Here is an 18657-nt window from a genome sequence, read left to right as displayed (position 1 = left end):
TGTTGTTATAAACACGAGAAATTCTGCCGATGCTGGAAGTCCAAAGCAACACAAACAAAATTCCGGAGGAACTCAGCAGACCAGGCAGCGTCCATGGAAATGAATAAACAGTTGACGTTTCGGGCCGAGACTCTTCTTCAGGACTGGAAAGGAAGGGGAAAACAGGGGAAGGAGGATAGCTAAAGGGTATTAGGTGAAGCCAGGTGTGTAGGAAAGATAATGGGCAGGAGAGGAAGGAGTCTGACAGGAGAGGAGAGTGGACTATTGAAAAGGAGGGAGGAGGGTCTCCATGGAGAGATGAGGTAAGAGGCCAGAGTGGGGAATAGACGAAGAGAGGATGGGTGGGGGCACGAATTTCAACCTTACCATCAAACCTGCTGACTAAGGGGGGGGGGGGGTTGCAATTGTAGTGTGGTGGACTGACCTCTACCTTCCTGAGCCAAGGCGGCAATTCTCAGGCACCTCCTCTTACCTACCCCTTGACGAGGACCCCAGAAAACTATCTCTGACACCGTCACTAACCTCATCAACTCTGGAGAAATCCCATCCACTGCCACCGAACTCATAGTTCCCTTACCCCACACTGCCCACCTCTGCCCTCTTCCCGAGATCCACAAACTTGATTGTCAGGGTAGGCTCATTCTCTCTGTCTGCTCTTGCCCCACTGAACTCGTGTCCTCATACCTCAACTCCATTCTATCCCCTTTTGGTTCAGTGCCTTCCCAGCTACATCTGCGACACTTCTCATGCTCTGGATCTCCTCAGTAACTTTCAGTTCCCCAGCTCTGACCATTTTCACCATGGATGTTCAGTCCCTATACACTTCTATACCTTATCAAGAAGGCCTTACAGTCAATGCTTCTTTCTCAATAAAGAAACCAAACTTTTCTGCTCTATGACCACCCTCCACATCTGGGAGAACTGGTCCTCACCCCTGACGATTTTTTCTTCAGATCCTCTTCATTGCACCAGACTCGAAGGGTAGCCAAGGACACCCACATGAGCCCCAGCTATGCCTGCCTTTTTGCTGGTTATGCAGAACAGCCCATGTTCCAAGCCTTCCCTGATAATGGTCCCCAACTCTTTCTCTGCTGTATTGGTGACTGAATGGGTGCTGCTTCATGCACCCACGCTGAGCTCATCAATCTCTAACTTCCTCCCTGCCCTTAAATTCACTTGGTGTATTTTTGACACCTCCCTCCCTTTTCTAAGCCTCTCTGTATCCATCTCTGGAAACAAATTGTCAGCTGACATCTTTTATAAATCTAGAGGTTCCCATGGTTATCTTGACTATATCTCTTCCCACCCTATCTCCTGTAAAAAAAATGCTATTCCATTTTCTCAGTTCCTCCATCTCCACTGCATCTGTTCCCAGGATGAGGTTTTCCTTTCCAGGACGTTAGGGATGTCCTCCTCCTTCAAAGAATGCAGTTTCCTTTCCCTGACCACTGATGCTGATCTCAGCCATATCTCCTCCCTTTCCCGGGTTTCTGCACTCACCCCATCTTCCCGCTGTCTTTAGAGAGATAGAGTTCCTCTTATACTTACCTACCACCTCGTGTGCTTCTGTACTCGACACTATCTCCACAACATTCGCCATCCCCAAAGGAATCCTATGACTAAACACATCTTTACCTCCCCCCATCTCTCTGTCTTACGCAGGGATCACTCCCTCAATGATTCACTTGTCAGTTCATCCCTCCTCACTAACCTTCCTCTCGTCACTTATCCCTGCAGGTGACCAAAGTGCTATCGCTGCCCCTTCAGGGCCCCAAACAGAGCTTCCAAATGAGGCAGCACTTCACCTGAGAAACTACTGGGGTTGTGTACTGTGTCCAGCGCTCCCCATGAGGCCTCCTCCACACTGCTGAGACCCGTCGTAAATTGAGGAACCGCTTCGCCGAGCACCTCCACTCCATCCGCCAAAAGCGGAATTTCCCGGTTGCCAAACATGTTAATTCTCATTCCTATTCCTGCTCTGACATGTTTGTCCATGGCCTCCTCTTGTGCCACAATCAGTCCTACCTCAGGTTGGAGGAGCAACACCTTATATTCCATCTGGGTAGCCTCCAACCTGATGGCATGAATTTTGATTTGTCCTTCTGGTTAAGAAATTCCCTTCACCTCCCCTCTTCTTCTGTTCCCCACTTCATCCTTTTACCTCTTCTCACCTGCCTATCACCTCCCCCTGGGTCCCCTCCTCCTTCCCTTTCTCCTATGGTCTACTCTCCTCTCCTATCAGATTCCTTCCTCTAGTCTAGACCTTACCTTTCTCGCTTGCCTGGCTTCACTTATCATCATCTAGGTATTCTACTTCCCCTGCTCCTGCCTTTTTATTCCGGCGCCTCCCCCTTCCTTTCCAGTCATGAAGAAGGGTCTCAGCCTGAAACAAGGACTGTTGATACTACCTGATCTGCCAAGTTCCTCCAGCATTTTGTGTGTGCTGATCTGTTATACCAGCCACAACCATCTAGTCATATATCTCATTTTTATGCTTAAATTTTGGGCTGTAGACAAATATTGATTAGAAAATGGAATACGTGCTCAATGCTAAATTTATGTAAAATAATATAGTCATCAAAGAGCTGTATTCACTAGAGTTAGAACCTCATGCTATCTGTTAACAGTTGAAATCTGCTGTGACATTTGATTGCCCTTTACCCGATGTTGTTTGCTTAAACAGATCATAGAAAACTTTGTAATAGCATAAAATGGATGCTTCTACTTATGATTTCTATTGTAAGGCGACAGTAATATGGGCTGTAGTGCTGGGGTAGGTTTTTCAAACACAACCAGTCATCCTTTTCCATCTGGCAATTGAATACTGATACAGGTTACATTTTCTTGGGATTAGGCTCGAGTTGGAGTTGAGGAAGCCTGAGGTGTGCCATGCCATACAGGAAGGTGGGAAGATAAGTAAGAGACACTTGGGGATTGTACTTAATGTCAGATCAAATAAATATTTTGTCTGACTGCTGCTAAGTAAGTTGGTTGAGTGTCTGTCTAGGGAGCACCTGATTATTGAGCTTAGTTCAATGTCACTTGCCATGGTTGTAAGTCAGCTCTGAGACTTACACGTCTGATGTAGGAAGGCTCATCGATAAGAGTGAAAGACGTATTGCCAATGATCACTCAAACACTTTTACAATTTATTTGTGATTCCTCTGATTAAGATGTTAGGATAAATTTAATGAAGTGATTCTTTCACTGTGTTATTTTGACTGCTGTGAGTCAGTGAGAATTAAAATGCAGAGAATAATGCTTTTTGTAGTAATTTATGTTCACTAAAACAGATACATGAAAGATCCAGATACCACTAGGGAACTTCTAAACCGCTTACACTGCTGGAAACCAAGGACGGTGACTTGTGCTCAATATCTTGCTGCCTTCTGGTTGGATTGGAATGTTCCCAGCACGTTCTCCCGATGGAACCGCTTTCCTTCTCGCACATCAACTAAAAACAGTGTGAAATCTTCCTGTTTAAGTGGGTTAAGACTTAAAGCAGGACAGGAGGTTGATAATGTCAGAGAATTAATTTAAAATCATATTTATCATTTTCTCTCTTTTTTAAAAATCCATTTATGGATCATTTTGTTTAAAAAAATGGATACTGATGTCAACAACAGAGGTACTGAATGAGTCATGGAGAGAGAAGAAATTTTGGATCAGACAGTGTTGACAGCTACAGTAAAAGGTTGTTCCATAGAGAACGTCGGCTAACTCCAGTTGTCAGTCAGAATTCTACACTTGTGACACGAATACAAAACATACTGGAGGTTTGATCTGGGTATTCCTCATTTTATTGCAACTGGTCCTACACAAGTTTATTTCAGGTGAACTATGAAACTTGGAAAGATAATGATTTTCCATCTGCAAATCATCCTTATCCTTCAGGTGGTAGGGGTTGAGGGTTTAGTAAATAGTGCTGGAAGAGCCTAGATAAGTAAGTACTGTACATTTTAAGATGGTACCAATAATAGCAGCCATAGTAGACCATTGATGAAGGGAGTGTGTGTTTGATGTGGTGTTATCAATGAAGTGGACTGCTAAGTTTGGGTCGGTATTGATCTGTTTTAATTTTGTAAGAGCTCCGCCCATCCATGCAAGTGGAGAGATACTATTCATTCACCTGATCTATGAATGAGGAGGCAGGGGCTGAGTCATTCACCATGGAATATCTACTCTGCTCACAGAGCATCAGTAGTAATATGGCTTATACCACTGAGTTCCTGGTCATTAGTGACTAACAGGATCTTACTCTTCGTTATCTGGGACTCATGGTGTGTGAATATTATTTCCACATCGGCTTGTCCCAGAATGCCATCTCATTGGGGAGGAGTGGGAAGCTTTACTATTCGAAGACCTCCAAATGGAATTAAACATTATATAAACCTTGATGAGCATCACCAATTCTGATCCTATTGTGGAAGGTCGTTGATGAAGCCAGGATGTAGACATGGCCGGAGAGATGCCAGGTGGAGTTTAACCCACCCAAATGTGAAATGTTGCACCTTGGTAGGTCAAATACAAACAGACAATGTACAGTTAAGAGCAAGACCCTTAGCAGTGTTAATGAGCACAGGGATCTTGAGGTCCAAGTTCATAGCTCCCTGAAAGTGGCTGCACAGGTTGATAAGAATGCATACATGTAGCATCACACATCGAAGTTGCTGGTGAACGCAGCAGACCAGGCTGCATCTCTAGGAAGAGGTACAGTCGACGTTTCGGGCCGAGACCCTTCATTAGTCCTGACGAAGGGTCTCGGCCTGAAACGTCGACTGTACCTCTTCCTAGAGATGCTGCCCGGCCTGCTGCGTTCACCAGCAACTTTGATGTGTGTTGCTTGAATTTCCAGCATCTGCAGAATTCCTCGTGTTTACATATGTATAGCATACTGCCTTTGTTAGTCGAGGCACTGAGTTCAGAAGTAAGGGAGTTATGTTGCAGCTTTATAAAACTCTAGTTAAGCCACATCTGGAGTACTGCATACAGTTCTGGTTGCCCCATTATTGGAAGGATGTCAAGGCTTTGGAGAGGATGCAGAAGAGGTTCACAGGAAGGCTGCCTGGAATAGATGACTGTGCTATAACGAGAGGTTGGACACACCCAGGTTGTTTGCTGTGCAGCGGCAGAATCTAAGGGGAGATCTGATAGAGATTTATAAGATGGAAAGGCATAGAAAGAGTAGCATTAAATAATTCTTCTAACCTATCTTACTGTTATCAAATAATGCTTGTGAAATTATCTTTACTTAGTTCAGATGTATCTGGATCAGCAGGATGGAATAATTATAGCCAGTGTGGAAACCTTTAGACATATACAAATCTGTTAATTTTCTAGGTAATTTACTAATCGTGCATATATTTTAAAGACATCAGTTTTTTCATAAGTTATCTGAGAAGTCATTTCATTCAGATCAATTCATCTTGAACATATTTTGAACACTGAAATGCCTAATGCCAATGTGTAATAATGTTTGGTATTTTGTTTCTTGCTTAAGTTTTTTTTCCCACATCTTACTCGGCTCTTACCTTCCTTATTTTGGTCTCGCAAAGGCTTTTCACTATTGTTCAGAAATGCTTGTACTCCCAGGCAAAAATTACAATGTAAACATTATTACAAGAATAAAATGCAGCATCTGCTGAAGAGCTTTCTTTTCTTTTTCAATCTTTTTATTGGTATCATAATGATAAAGATTAACATAACGTAGTAATCATACAAAGTTATTGGGATTACATTGTTGTAATTATCATATATAAGTATAAACCCAGTTAATACATGGATATTAACCTCTCAATCTTACAGGATACAAATATTATATATAGACAAATTAACATGAAAAAGAAAAAAAAACAGCAAGGAAGAGTTGTGGGTGAACTTGAACAAACCCTGCAGTAGCCCTTAGGAAACTATTTATTGGTGGTAAAACCCTCATTACAGATTACACAGTCAAAGTTTTTCAATGTTTCTGACTGTCTCTGTCAATCAGAAGCATTGAAAGTGAGCTAAAATTAGAATAAATCAATTATTGAAAATCAATCAAAATGGCTAAAGTTAAATAATCCGAGACCAGAGTCCCTAAAGTAATGGCCCTCGTGCCTAAGGGGAGTTCCACAGTAGTGTTTAACTGGGAAATTATGGAAGGACTCAACCAGTAAATTTGGTGCTCTGGTGTTTGAATAAAAGTCCCAACATTAACCAGTTCTTAAGCTGACAAATGTCAGTGTTTGGTGCAGGAATCTGTGCCAATTATATTTTACAAGTAAAGTTGTGGTCATTGTACCAATCCTAGGAGAATGCTAGTGTGTAACTTCCTTCAGCCATAATAACAGCCACGACTAGTAATTGGTTTATTATTGTACCGAGATGCAGTGAAAAGCTTTGTTTTACATGCCATTCAGACAAATCATTTCAGACATAAGTATATCGAGCTTGTACAATAGGAAAAGCATTAGCAGAATGCAGAATATATACGGAGAAAATAAAGTGCCGGTAGATAAATGAGATGCAAGGGTCATAATAGATAGGTTAAAGATCAAGAGTTCATCTGTATTGTATAAGAGGTCTATTTGAGAGTCATCTAACTGCCTGATAGTCGCTATCCTGGAGCCTGGTGGAGTATTCAAGCTGGTGGAATATCTTCATCCTGATGGACAGTAGTGAGAAGAGAGAAGGACCAGGCTGGAGGGTCTTGGATTATGTTGGCCATTTAGCCGAGACAGTAGGAAGTGTAAGTAGAGCCAGTAGAGTGGAGGCTAATTTTTATGATAGTCTGGGCAATTTCCTGTCGTCTTGGTCAGAACAGTTGCCATTCCAAGCTGTGATGGGTTCAGATAGGATGATCTCTTTGCAGCATTAATAAATATTGGTGAGGGTCTTTAGGGGCGTGCCGAATTTCCATTGTTCTCTGATAAAGTATAGGTGCTGATGTCTTTTCTGGGTCATAGTGTCTGCATGATTGGATTATCCATAGTAATTTTGTTTTCTGTCTCTCTGCCAGTTCTGTATCTTGTGGCACGACTCTTTTCATTGTATGGGCTGCAGTTTTGCAGACATGTTCATTATGTCACTCACTTTATAGAATGCCTTTGAAAATTCACTGTAAACAGCATGAACTGCATTACCTTCAGCAACCTTTGTCTAAAAAAAATACAGTTAACTGAGCACAATTTGCCTTCAAAAATAAGCACAGGCTTTCCTTTGTTAATTTCTGCCGATCAAATGATCATTATTTTTCTAGAATCTTTATCTTTGTTGTGGTTAAATTGACTGGCTTGTTGATACTTAATTCAATAGTTTGCATTTTGCTGTTTGTTGTTGGTTTTTGCATTGCTATATTTACGCTCTATTCTTGGTTGGTGCGGCTGTAACGAAACCAAATTTCCCTCGGGATTAATAAAGTATATCTATCTATATATCTATCTATCTATCGTTATATCCCTTTGAGTTGGGATCCGGTTGTCTAGTATCACCCCAGTCTCTATTACAGATTTGGAAGATCCTGGTTAATAAATCTGCAGTTTCTGTTGGATGGGTTGCTTTTGATGGATGTACAATCACTTATTAACTTAAGAAGACAAACCCTTTCCGGATACTTTTCCCCAATCAGAAACATGCACTTTCATTTTTCCTATTAATTTGGCAGCATTGTTTCCCCTTGGTAAAAGCAAATTAAAAGTTTTCATTTGAGCTATGATCTCTGCCGTCACATGTAAATCTGCTGCTTTGTTTCCAATGAATGTAGAATGCACCATCTTTCCCTTTTTAAGTTTCTCTTCACCCTGTTGTTTACACCCTCTCTGATCTTTCTGCTTGATTCCCATTCTGTTTATTTGATGGCTGTCATACATTCCCTTTCCTGCTTTAACTTAAGTTTTTATTTTGCACTCCAGGGAAGACCAACATTGGTTACTCTAACTTTTCCCTAGAAGGAAGATTGGTGCATTGTAGTGAAGCAGAGAAGGAGACCTTTGAGTGTCTGTTGGCTGTCAGAGCATCCAATCTCTCTCAATCCCCACATTTATTGCCTTGCAACCTATTCTCTTCCATGTGTCAGTCAAAGCTCCTTGAATTCTTATGCCACCTGAGTATACTAGGGATGATGTTCCTGTGAACAGCCTTGGAATGTTTTGATATGTTAAAGGAACTATATCTACAGTGCACAATAGGCTTGTTGAATGATTCAGTCTGTCCTGCCTCAGGTGCCTGAAGCGAGCCGTTCTACAAGTCCTTGTGCTGAAAACAGCACACCTTTCTCCTGAAAATTGCATTAATGTCTTAGATTTGTCTTTGATGCTGAGCATCTTGGCTTAGTAGCTCCTGAACTACCTTGGAATGACTGAGAATATTTCAAACATTCAAAATCATGCAAAGACATTATGTTTTAATATTATTAATTATTGAAATGGCAAATCTCATCTCTGACCTATAGTTATCATAAAATAAATATAATAAGTGTCCCTGATCATTAGATAAAATCTATTTCTGATTCAGTTGAAGTTAAATTAATGACTTCCTTTTACTAAGAAAAATGGTTGAGGCCAATTGCAACATAGTTAACCATCTTTTGAAGCTTACAACAAAATTGTTTTCATTTTTGATGGACTTAATAATGTCTTGTGTTTTTGAAATGCAGGGAGTAGCCATTCCAGCCAGGACTGGGTTATTCAGTGGCCTACAACAGAAACTGGGAAAGAGAATACTCCTGTCAGCCAAGCAGAGTCAGTCATCTGGCCCGGATGCAGTATCACATTGAGCCCCAAGATATCGTCAAAGTTCATGCAGCAAGACTTCCATTCAGTGCCTGTGCTAGGAACCAACTGTACTTACACAGACAGACTAACCATTGGAGATCCTATTGGACTTTATCCTACATTTGAGAGTGGGCCAAGTTCTCTGCCACCATCTCCACGGCAGCGCCATCCTGTTCATACCCCCCCTCGAACCCCTCCCATAGTGACAACGATGACACCTCCGGGAACGCCACCAGTGAGGAGAAGGAACAAATTGAAACCTCCTGGAACTCCTCCTCCGACTTCTCGCAAATTGATTCACCTCATCCCTGGATTCACGTCACTACACCGAAGTAAATCACATGAGTTCCAGCTAGGAAACAGGGTGGAAGAAACACACACCCCAAAGTAAGTTAAACATTCTTTACTAATTGTTAAATCTCTGTGAAACTTGTTTTGATTAATAGCTGGTTCAGCTCTTAAAATAAACATATTTTAAGATGCAATTGATTTTATATATGTCTTCCGGTAGTTATATTGTCTGTGAAGGCAACAGTCAGTATAAATAAATCTAAACATGTTAGGATTTTTTTCAGTGAAATAGACACCAGATTAGCAAGTACTATTCAAACAATGACAAACTCTTAATGTTAAATTCCTGACAGTTGTAATTGGAAAATATTGGACTCAATGAAAAAAAGTGAATTTTAAAGTACAAGTTGTTAGTTTTAGCAAATTGTTTTAATATATTAATCTTGCTGAACGTACAGAGTAGTGATGGATACTGAGTGTAATTCAATCGGATTGAAAGTCTGGGAAGTTTACAATACTAGAACTGTAAAGGAAGTGTAACATAAAGTAGAATTCAGTATCAAAAGGTAAAAAGAGGGCAACAAATTTGAAATTGGAAAGAGGATGAAGGCATGGAATGGAAAAATTAAGATTTAATCTCTTATCAATCTCCAACAATTAAAATCCATAAGAATAAGTTCCAAGTTTATAATAGTTATTTTCTTTAGTGCCAGTGTGATTCTTATTAATATTTATGAAGCAATTCAAAGGTGGCATGTACTGAACTGGCTGATTTGATGTTCTGTGTGAGTTTTGGTTTCCAGCTATTATGTAAATACAATGTCAAGTCATGCAATATGTTTAAATACTAAGTAAGACCTTATAGTGTCATTTTTGTGAAATTAATACTGGACCATTACAGTGGAAAGAAGCAACCTTGCATTTTTGAGTTTTAAGTGCACATCTGTCCCTTGCCTGATATTGGTATAACGTAAGCATAAATAAGTTAAATAAAGTGGCATTAGGGTCACTATTATTTTACAATGCATCCTGCATCATTAACACTCCAGTCAGCACAATTTTAGCACAGATACTAAGTCAATCATATGAGGGGTGATTGATAAGTTCATGGCCTAAGGTAGAAGGAGTGAACCTTAGAAAACCTAGCACATTTATTTTTCAACATAGTCCCCTCCTACATTTACACACTTAGTCCAGCGGTCGTGGAGCATACAGATCTTGGACCTCCAGAAAGTGGTCCACAGCAGGGATGTTTGATAGGTTCCTGGCCTAAGGTAGAAGGAGATGAGTTATTAACTTCAAACTTTCTGCATTATCACTCAAAGAGTTGAACTGCACGTGCTGTAACGAGAGAGTCTTGGATCTCCAGGTGGTTCACAGCAGGGGTGATTGATAAGTTTGTGGCCTAAGGTAGAAGGAGGTGAGTTATACAGCGCTTATTACATGCACGTGCAGTTCAACTCTTTGAGTGAAAATGCAGAAAGTTTGAAGTTAATAACTCATCTCCTTCTACATTAGGCCATGAACTTATCAATCACCCCTGCTGTGGACCACTTCTGGAGGTCCAAGGTGCTGACCTCTACAAAGAAGGGATCTATTTGCTCCACAACCGCTGGACTAAGTGTGTAAATGTAGGAAAAATAAATGTAACACACATAAAAGTTGCTGGTGAACGCAGCAGGCCAGGCAGCATCTCTAGGAAGAGGTGCTAGGTTTTCTAAAATTGACTCCTTCTACCTTAGGCCACAAACGTATTGATCACCCCTCGTATTAAACCGTTTAATTGCTGTGATAGGTTAACACCTATTTGTGTTTTTAAATCACACGTGTAAATTCAAACTGAATGGACAGTGAGAAAGAATTCTGAAAAGTGAACTAATTGAAGTTTTGCTGGCACTGACAGGGCCCCCTTCTGTGTGACATATCTGCTTTGGTTCTATGCTGGAGAGAGTCAATGTATCAAGTCGTGCAGCTGTAGACAACAAACGTTTAGGATTCTGGAATGCTGATCAACAAACATGAACCTGCCTCCACATGCTAATCAATTCCAAAAAGATATTAAAATCTGGACATTTTTTAAAGTAGTGTACACTTTTAAGACATTTAGTTTAACTGTTATTTATATTTATGTTTTTTTAGAATGTTGCTTTTTAATCACTCATGTCTAAATCAGAGTCTAATCTAAATTCACCCTTGTTTCTAAACATAAGCAAACTGTGCGTAACTGTAATGGTCTACCATTCCAAATTCAATAAGACCCTTAAGCCTAGTTTATACTCCTGCGTCAAATGGACGCCGTAACCTACGCAAGTGACCTACGCGCGTTGTGAGCATTTATACTTGTGCGTTGGTGTGTCCGCGTCACTCGGCAATTCTCACATGTCACATATGCGCACTCACCTGCCCGCGCAAGGCTTCATGGTCATGGTAGTCTAATTACTCGGGGTAAACAGGACGCGAGCGTCTTTTTTCGTGCGAAATGTGTCCTCCATAATTTCGGAGGTCTGTAAGGCTTTATGGAAAGCATTGCAGACAGAGTTCCTTCCCTGCCCTTCAGTCGCCCAATGGGAAGCTATTGCAGTGTAGGAGGAAATGCGATGCTACCAAACGGACCAATCACAGTTGTTCGTTCTGCATTGCCGCGACGCGCGGTTACATTTTGGGAGAGGTGCGCGTCGCAGCAACGGAGGCTCTCGCGTAGGGTTCCGCGTCGGCTTTGCGTAGGGTTTGCGGCAACGCAGACCTTACGGCGTCGTGTTGATGCAGAAGTATAAAGCAGCCTTTAGCCCGTTTACTGTCAAAGCAAGACACCAGTCAGAGCTGCAAAGTCATGTAGTCACAGGAGGAGACCAATTAACCAATAGAATCACGACCAACACACACAAAATGCTGGAGCAACTCAGCAGGCCATTTAAGAAAGGGAAGGAGGAGGAACACCAGAGGGAGGTGATGGGAAGTTAAGCAGATAAGGTGAGAGGGGGAAACAGAAATGGAGACTGGTGAAGGGGGGGGGGAAATTAATGGAATTTCAAGAAATTGATATTCATGCCATCAGGTTGGAGGCTAACCAAATGGTTATAAGGTGTTGCTTCTCCACCCTGAGTGTGGCCTCATCACAGCAGTAGAGGAGGCCAAGGACTGATATGTTGGAATGGGAATGGGAAGTAGAGTGGAAATGGGTGGCCAATGGGCGATCCCATTTTTTTTGGCAGAAAGAGCATAGGTGCTCGGCGAAGCGATCTCCCAATCTACGCCGGGACTCACTGATATACGGGAAGCTACACCCAGAGCACTGAATACAGTAGATGACCCCAGCAGACTCGCAGATGAAGAGTTGCCTCACCTGGAGGGACTGTTTGGAGCCCTGAATGGCAGCTTGGCTTGTGTCTTCCAGTTGTCTAGGTGCTTCAACGCAGAGTGGGGAGTTATTAGATTCCTCCTTCTCCAGCCCCTTATCTCTTTTCACCAAGCAACTTCCAAGCTCATTACTTCACCCCCTCCCCCTTTCCTGGTTTCACCTATCACTTACCACCTCATACAAATTCCTCCCCTCCCCCCCCCACCACCTTTCTCTGACCTTTTTTTCCAGTCCTGATGAAATATCTTGGCCTGGAACACCAACTCTTTCCATAGATATACTGCCTGACCTGCTGAGTGACAAACATAGAAAACCTACAGCACAATACAGGCCCTTCGGCCCACAATGCTGTGCCGAACATGTACTTACTTTAGAAGTTACCTTGGGTTACCCACAGCCCTCTATTCTTCTAAGCTCCATGTACCTATCCAGGAATCTCTTAAAAGACCCTATCATATCCGCCTCCACCACCGTTGCCGGCAGCCCATTCCACGCACTCACAACTCTCTGCGTGAAAAAACTTCCCCCTGACATCTCTGTATCTACTCCAGTTCCTCCAGCATTGTGTGTGTGTGTTGCTTTGGATTTCCGGCATCTGCAGATTTTCTCGTGTTTGTAATGGAATCCTGATGCATGGTCTTGACCCAAAAGGTCGATTACACCTTAGCCTCCACAGATGAATTCCACCAGCAGCATTTTTAAAAATTCCATAGAATCCACTTTTTCATTAAATTTCTGAATTTGTTCTCTGTATGATATTTAACCAATTACCTTCTCATGGCTTCTGTTGACTCACCAACCCTTGGCGTGGTATGTTCTAAATCCTAAACACGCAGCACGTAATATCGTCCACGTGCCATTTCTAACTCTTCTGTTAGTCATCTTAAATGTGTATACTCTGGTTATTAATCTTCAGTCATTAGAACTTAAGTACCTGTCAACTTTTATCTTCACACTGAAAAGAACAAAACTAAACATTTTTAAAAAAACAAAAGCTAAGAAAATAATGGGATGTGGAGGCAGAGGATGGGGGGAAAAGACACAGAGCTTCAAAAAGCAGTAACAAAGAAGAAGAGAATGCAGATAAAGACCTATAAATGTATGTGAATGCAAAATGATCTTTTGGAAGGTAAAGGACCTAATGAACTAAATGATTACTTCTTGTTCTGAGTGTTCTTCATGCTTTCATCCTGGAAAAGCAAATACAAAGGGAATGATTTTAAATGAAATTATACCATGCACTATTACTTTGACTAATTTTAATCTATAAAATGTGAAACAAAAGAATTTTATACAATCGGTCGATGACTGTTAATTAAGATATCCCTCAGTATAATTTCCAGGCTGCTATGACTAAAAGTGTGCAGCTAATCATGGTATTACTAATTATTTGCCAAATTATATTGTCACTCAGTGAACTGAATAGTATGTTTATCTTGAGGAGTTGCAATTTAATTTTTGATTAAATACTCAGAAACAAGCTGCTAAAGAAATGAAGTGGCATTTTTAGAACCGTTACGTTTTCAGTGAAACTAGAAGAGTGGATAATGACTTTTGGAGGTTTGAAGGCACAGTATCAGGGTTTGTAAATGGGGGGAAAACAGATTTGATGAAAATTTTAAATTTAAAAAATGGTGTGGACATTCAGTTGGTTATGTAACATCTTAAAGAGAGGGAGAATTAATGATTCATTATTCTGATAAAAAAGTTATTGACTTGAAACATCAGCTCTGATTCTTTCTCAACAGATGTTAGCTAGCCTGCTAGTTGTCCACAGCACTTTCAGTTAAAATGGTGGATCATTTGGGGAAATAAGCGCATGAGATGAACTTCCAACTCTCTAGCTCTACAATTCAATTAGGTTATAGTAGCTCTGTACCTACAGTGAAAACTAACATCTAAAAGATGGGGATGTTTGTGGTACCTCTCTTGTTAGTTGTGTAATGGTCCACTACTACTCAGTAACTGAAAGAACGATCTCAGAGAACTTCCATCTTCTTTTATTATACTTAACTTTTTCAATATATGGGCCTGCACTATCTGCTAATACCAAATTGCTCTTGAGGAGTTGGTGCTGAACAATATTAAAAAACTGTACACACACATTGGGCCGGCTGGTGGCACAACGACATCGGCGCCGGACCCGGGAGTGGAGGTTCCCGGGTTTGAAAGCAGTCGGGTCCGCTCCCGAGTACGCTTTCCATCCGTGCTGGGTTGAGTGTCGAGATCGCAACTCGACCTCGTAAAATAAAAAGGGAAAAATACTGCAAAAATGTCTGTGTGGGGAGTCTCTCTCTCTCTCTCGCTCCGCGCCTTGTAAAAGCCATGAAAAAGACATCATCACGGACGCACGCACAGACTTGCACGCACGCAGGCACACGCCAAATAAAACTGTGCACACAATGTGTTGGAGGAGCGGCACCTATGGATGGGAATAAACATCCCATCCAGTGTTTTGGGCCGAGACTCTTCATCAGGAGTTAATGAGTATTGTGTGTATTGCTCTAGATTTCCAGCATCTGCAGTCCCTCTTGTGTCTCTTTAAAAATCTGCAGCCCTTCAGGTGAAGGTACTCTGTTTTTGGATAGGGAGTTCAGGATTTCGATTTAAAATTGGGACATGGAAGGAAATCTGCTGATGGTGCTATTTCCGTGAACCTCTGCCCTTTTCCTATTTAGTGATAGAGGTCATAGATAACAGGATCTGTCAGAGTAGCCTAAGTGAGTAACTGCAGAGCATTGTGTACAACTGTAGTTGTGGAAGGAATATATATTTAGACTAGGAGATGGGAAGTCAATTTAGTGGGGTGCTTTGCAATTATATCAACATTCTTAAATGTTATTGCAGATGCATTTTATTTAGATAAGTGCAGAATATTCCATCACACTCTTGATAGTGTTTTGTGAGATGATTGCAAGGCTTTGGGGTGTAGGTGAGTCAGGTTTTACTAGGTCTGCAACCCTTAAACTGCTGTTGTAGCCACAGTATCTATGTGGCTGTTGCAATTGAGTTCTTGGTCAATTGTTATCCCAGGATGTTGATAGTGGGAAACTCTGTGATGAAAAATAATATTTAAGTTCAAAGATAAGTAATTAGATTCTCAGTTATTGGTGATGGTCTGTGCTTGGCACTCAAACTGTGCAAATATTGCTAATCACTCCTCAGCCCATGCCCGGATGTTGTCCAAGTCTTGCTGCTTGCAGACATGGGCTGCCTTGTTTGCCAGGGGGTGACAAATGGAATTGAACACTGTGTAGTCCTTTACAAAAATATGCACTTCCGATGTTCTAATGGGAAGAAAATGGGAAGAATTAGCTGAAGTTGTAGAATTAATTAGCTTATTCTTCATTTGCTACCATATCATACCAATCTACATAGCATCCATATTATTCTACATGACCAACTTGATGTCTCAATTAAACAATGTACAAAGCATGGTTAGTAAGCTTGTAAATGATACTAACGTTGGTAGTGTGGCAAGTTACATGGGATCTTGATCAGCTAAGTAAATGGGTCAAGGAATGGCAAATGGGGTTTAATTTGGATAAGTGTTAGGTGTTGCATTTTGGAATGTCAAACCTAAGTAGGACTTTCATAGTGAATGGCGAGGCCCTGGGGAGTGATGTAAAACAGGGGGACCTTGGAGTATGTGATTCACTGATAGATAGGGTGGTGAAGAAGGCTTTTGGTATGCTGGCCTTCATTAGTCAAGAGACTGAGTAGTCGGGAGGTCATGGTGCAGTTGTACAGGATGTTGGTGAAGCTGCACTTGGAGTATTGTAACACACACAAAATGCTGGAGGAACTCAGCTGTCCAGGAAGCACCTATGGAAAAGAGTAAACAGTCGACGTTTTGGTCCGAGACCCTTCGGCACGACTTGGAGTATTGTATTCAGTTTCTGCCACCCGCTATAGGAAAGATGTTATGAAACTGGAAAGAGTGCAGAAAAGATTTACAAAGACGTTGTCAGAACTTGAGGGATTGAGTTATAGGAAGAGATTGAACAGGCTAAGACCTTATTCCTTGGTGTGTAGAAGACTGAGAAGTTACAGAGGTGTACAAACTCATGAGGTAGGTGCATGCAATCTCTTTTCCAGGATTGGTGAATCAAAAACTAGAGAGCATAGGTTTAAGGCGAAGGGGGAAAGATTTAATAGGAACTCGAGGAGCAATGTTTTTATACAAATGGTGGAATGTAAGTGGAATGAACTGCCAGAGAAGGTAGAATAACAACTTTTAAAAGACAGTTGGACAGTACATGGGTTGGAAAGGTTTAGAAGGTTATAGGCCAAAGGCTAGCAAATGGGACTAGCTTGGGCAGTGCATCTCGGCTAGTATCACTTGAAGGACCTGTTTCTATGCTGTATAACTCTATGGATAATAGATATGTCAGGCTTTGAAGTTACATATTGAGGTGGGTGGAAACTCTACTGGTGGCCCATATTATCTCAGTGGAGGTTGTCGTCATATCCACAAGACTCCGTGATGGGCACTCCTGATAAAACTGTCATGGACAATGATATCTGCAGGACTGATGAGAATGAAATCTGTAGTTCACTTGTGTTAGCATTCACATCATGTAATGTACCTGATCTGATAGCTGTCTCAGCAAGTAGGTCTGCTTGTCCACTAATAAGATTCCCTATCAATTTTTTTATGATAGTCATTCAATTCCCTCACACAAACTACAGGGAGTGATTGATAAGTTCGTGGCCCAGGGTAGAAGGAGTCAATTTTAGAAAACCTAGCACATTTATTTTTCAACATAGTCCCCTCCCACATTTACACACTTAGTCCAGCGGTCGTGGAGCATACGGATCTCAGACCTCCAGAAAGTGCCCACAGCAGGGGTGGTTGATAAGTTCGTGGCCTAAGGTAGAAGGAGATACTTTATACTTTACGGTCGCCAAACAATTGATACTAGAATGTACAATCATCACAGCAATATTTGATTCTGCGCTTCCCGCTCCCTGGATTACAAATCAATAGTAAATATTAAAAATTTAAATTATAAATCATAAATAGAAAATAGAAAAATGGAAAGTAAGGTAGTGCAAAAAAACTGAGAGGCAGGTCCGGATATTTGGAGGGTACGGCCCAGACCCGGGTCAGGATCTGTTCAGCAGTCTTATCACAGTTGGAAAGAAGCTGTTCCCAAATCTGGCCGTACAAGTCTTCAAGCTCCTGAGCCTTCTCCCGGAGGGAAGAGGGACGAAAAGTGTGTTGGCTGGGTGGGTCGTGTCCTTGGTTATCTTGGCAGCACTGCGCCGACAGCGTGCGGTGTAAAGTGTGTCCAAGGATGGAAGATTGGTTTGTGTGATGTTTTGCGCCGTGTTCACGATGTTCTGCAGCTTCTTTCGGTCCTGGAAAGGACAACTTCCATACCAGGTTGTGATGCACCCTAGAAGAATGCTTTCTACGGTGCATCTATAAAAATTAGTGAGTTTTACAGCTCTTGTTACAGGCACATGCAGTTCAACTCTTTGAGTGGTTATGCAGAAAGTTTGAAGTTAATAACTCATCTTCTTCTACCTTAGGTCACGAACTTATCAATCACCCCTGATGAGTTATTAACTTCAAACTTTCTGCATAATCACTCAAAGAGTGATTGAAGTGAAGATTGAACTGCATGTGCATGTAAGAGGAGCTGGTTAACTCATCTCCTTCTAGCTTAGGCCACAAACTTATCAATCACCCCTGCTGTGGGCACTTTCTGGAGGTCCAAGATCCGTATGCTCCACGACCGCTGGACTAAGTGTGTAAATGTAGGAGGGGACTATCTTGAAAAATATATGTGCTAGGTTTTCTAAAATTGACTCCTTTTACCTTAGGCCACAAACTTATTAATCATCCCTCGTACATTCTGTGTCCCTGCCAACCTTAAAAAGGTCTTTAAATAGTTCTCAACGTAGGTGATTGCATAGTTGCCAGACGTGGGAGGCTGGAAGCTATTTTTGCCAATGTTTGAACTGCTGCCATTAGATTTCAAGGGATCCAGAGTATGATGTGTGTATCTGTAAAATTCCTAACTGATCACCTACTCTGCACCACATCCTCTGGTAAATATTTCTACTGGTAGGGAAGCACATATTGAGGTTTAGTGATGGCAGAGTCTGCAACAACGATAAAAAGAAAGTTTGTAATTAGTTCACGCTTGGCAGCTCCTTGACTAGTGCATGGGAGACCTAACCTAGTTTATTATCAAAGGTCCAGGTATTTCTCAGGAGGATTTTATAAGAACAGATGGACAGGAT

At 41.5% G+C, this 18657-nt stretch overlaps 1 protein-coding gene across 2 annotated transcripts in view; it reads left to right on the top strand.

The window, feature by feature from the left end:
* Positions 1–18657, top strand: part of ksr2 (kinase suppressor of ras 2) — a 376394-nt gene that overhangs the window by 109200 nt on the left and 248537 nt on the right. For both annotated transcript variants that reach the window (XM_063034229.1, XM_063034228.1), the window contains one exon: positions 8636–9140. In XM_063034229.1, coding sequence (XP_062890299.1) covers positions 8636–9140 — 505 coding nt within the window. The remainder of the gene's footprint in view (positions 1–8635; positions 9141–18657) is intronic.

This window comes from Mobula hypostoma, chromosome 27 (genome assembly GCF_963921235.1).
Source record: "Mobula hypostoma chromosome 27, sMobHyp1.1, whole genome shotgun sequence".
Taxonomy (NCBI): domain Eukaryota; kingdom Metazoa; phylum Chordata; class Chondrichthyes; order Myliobatiformes; family Myliobatidae; genus Mobula; species Mobula hypostoma.
This window is presented reverse-complemented; position numbering and strand designations above follow the sequence as displayed.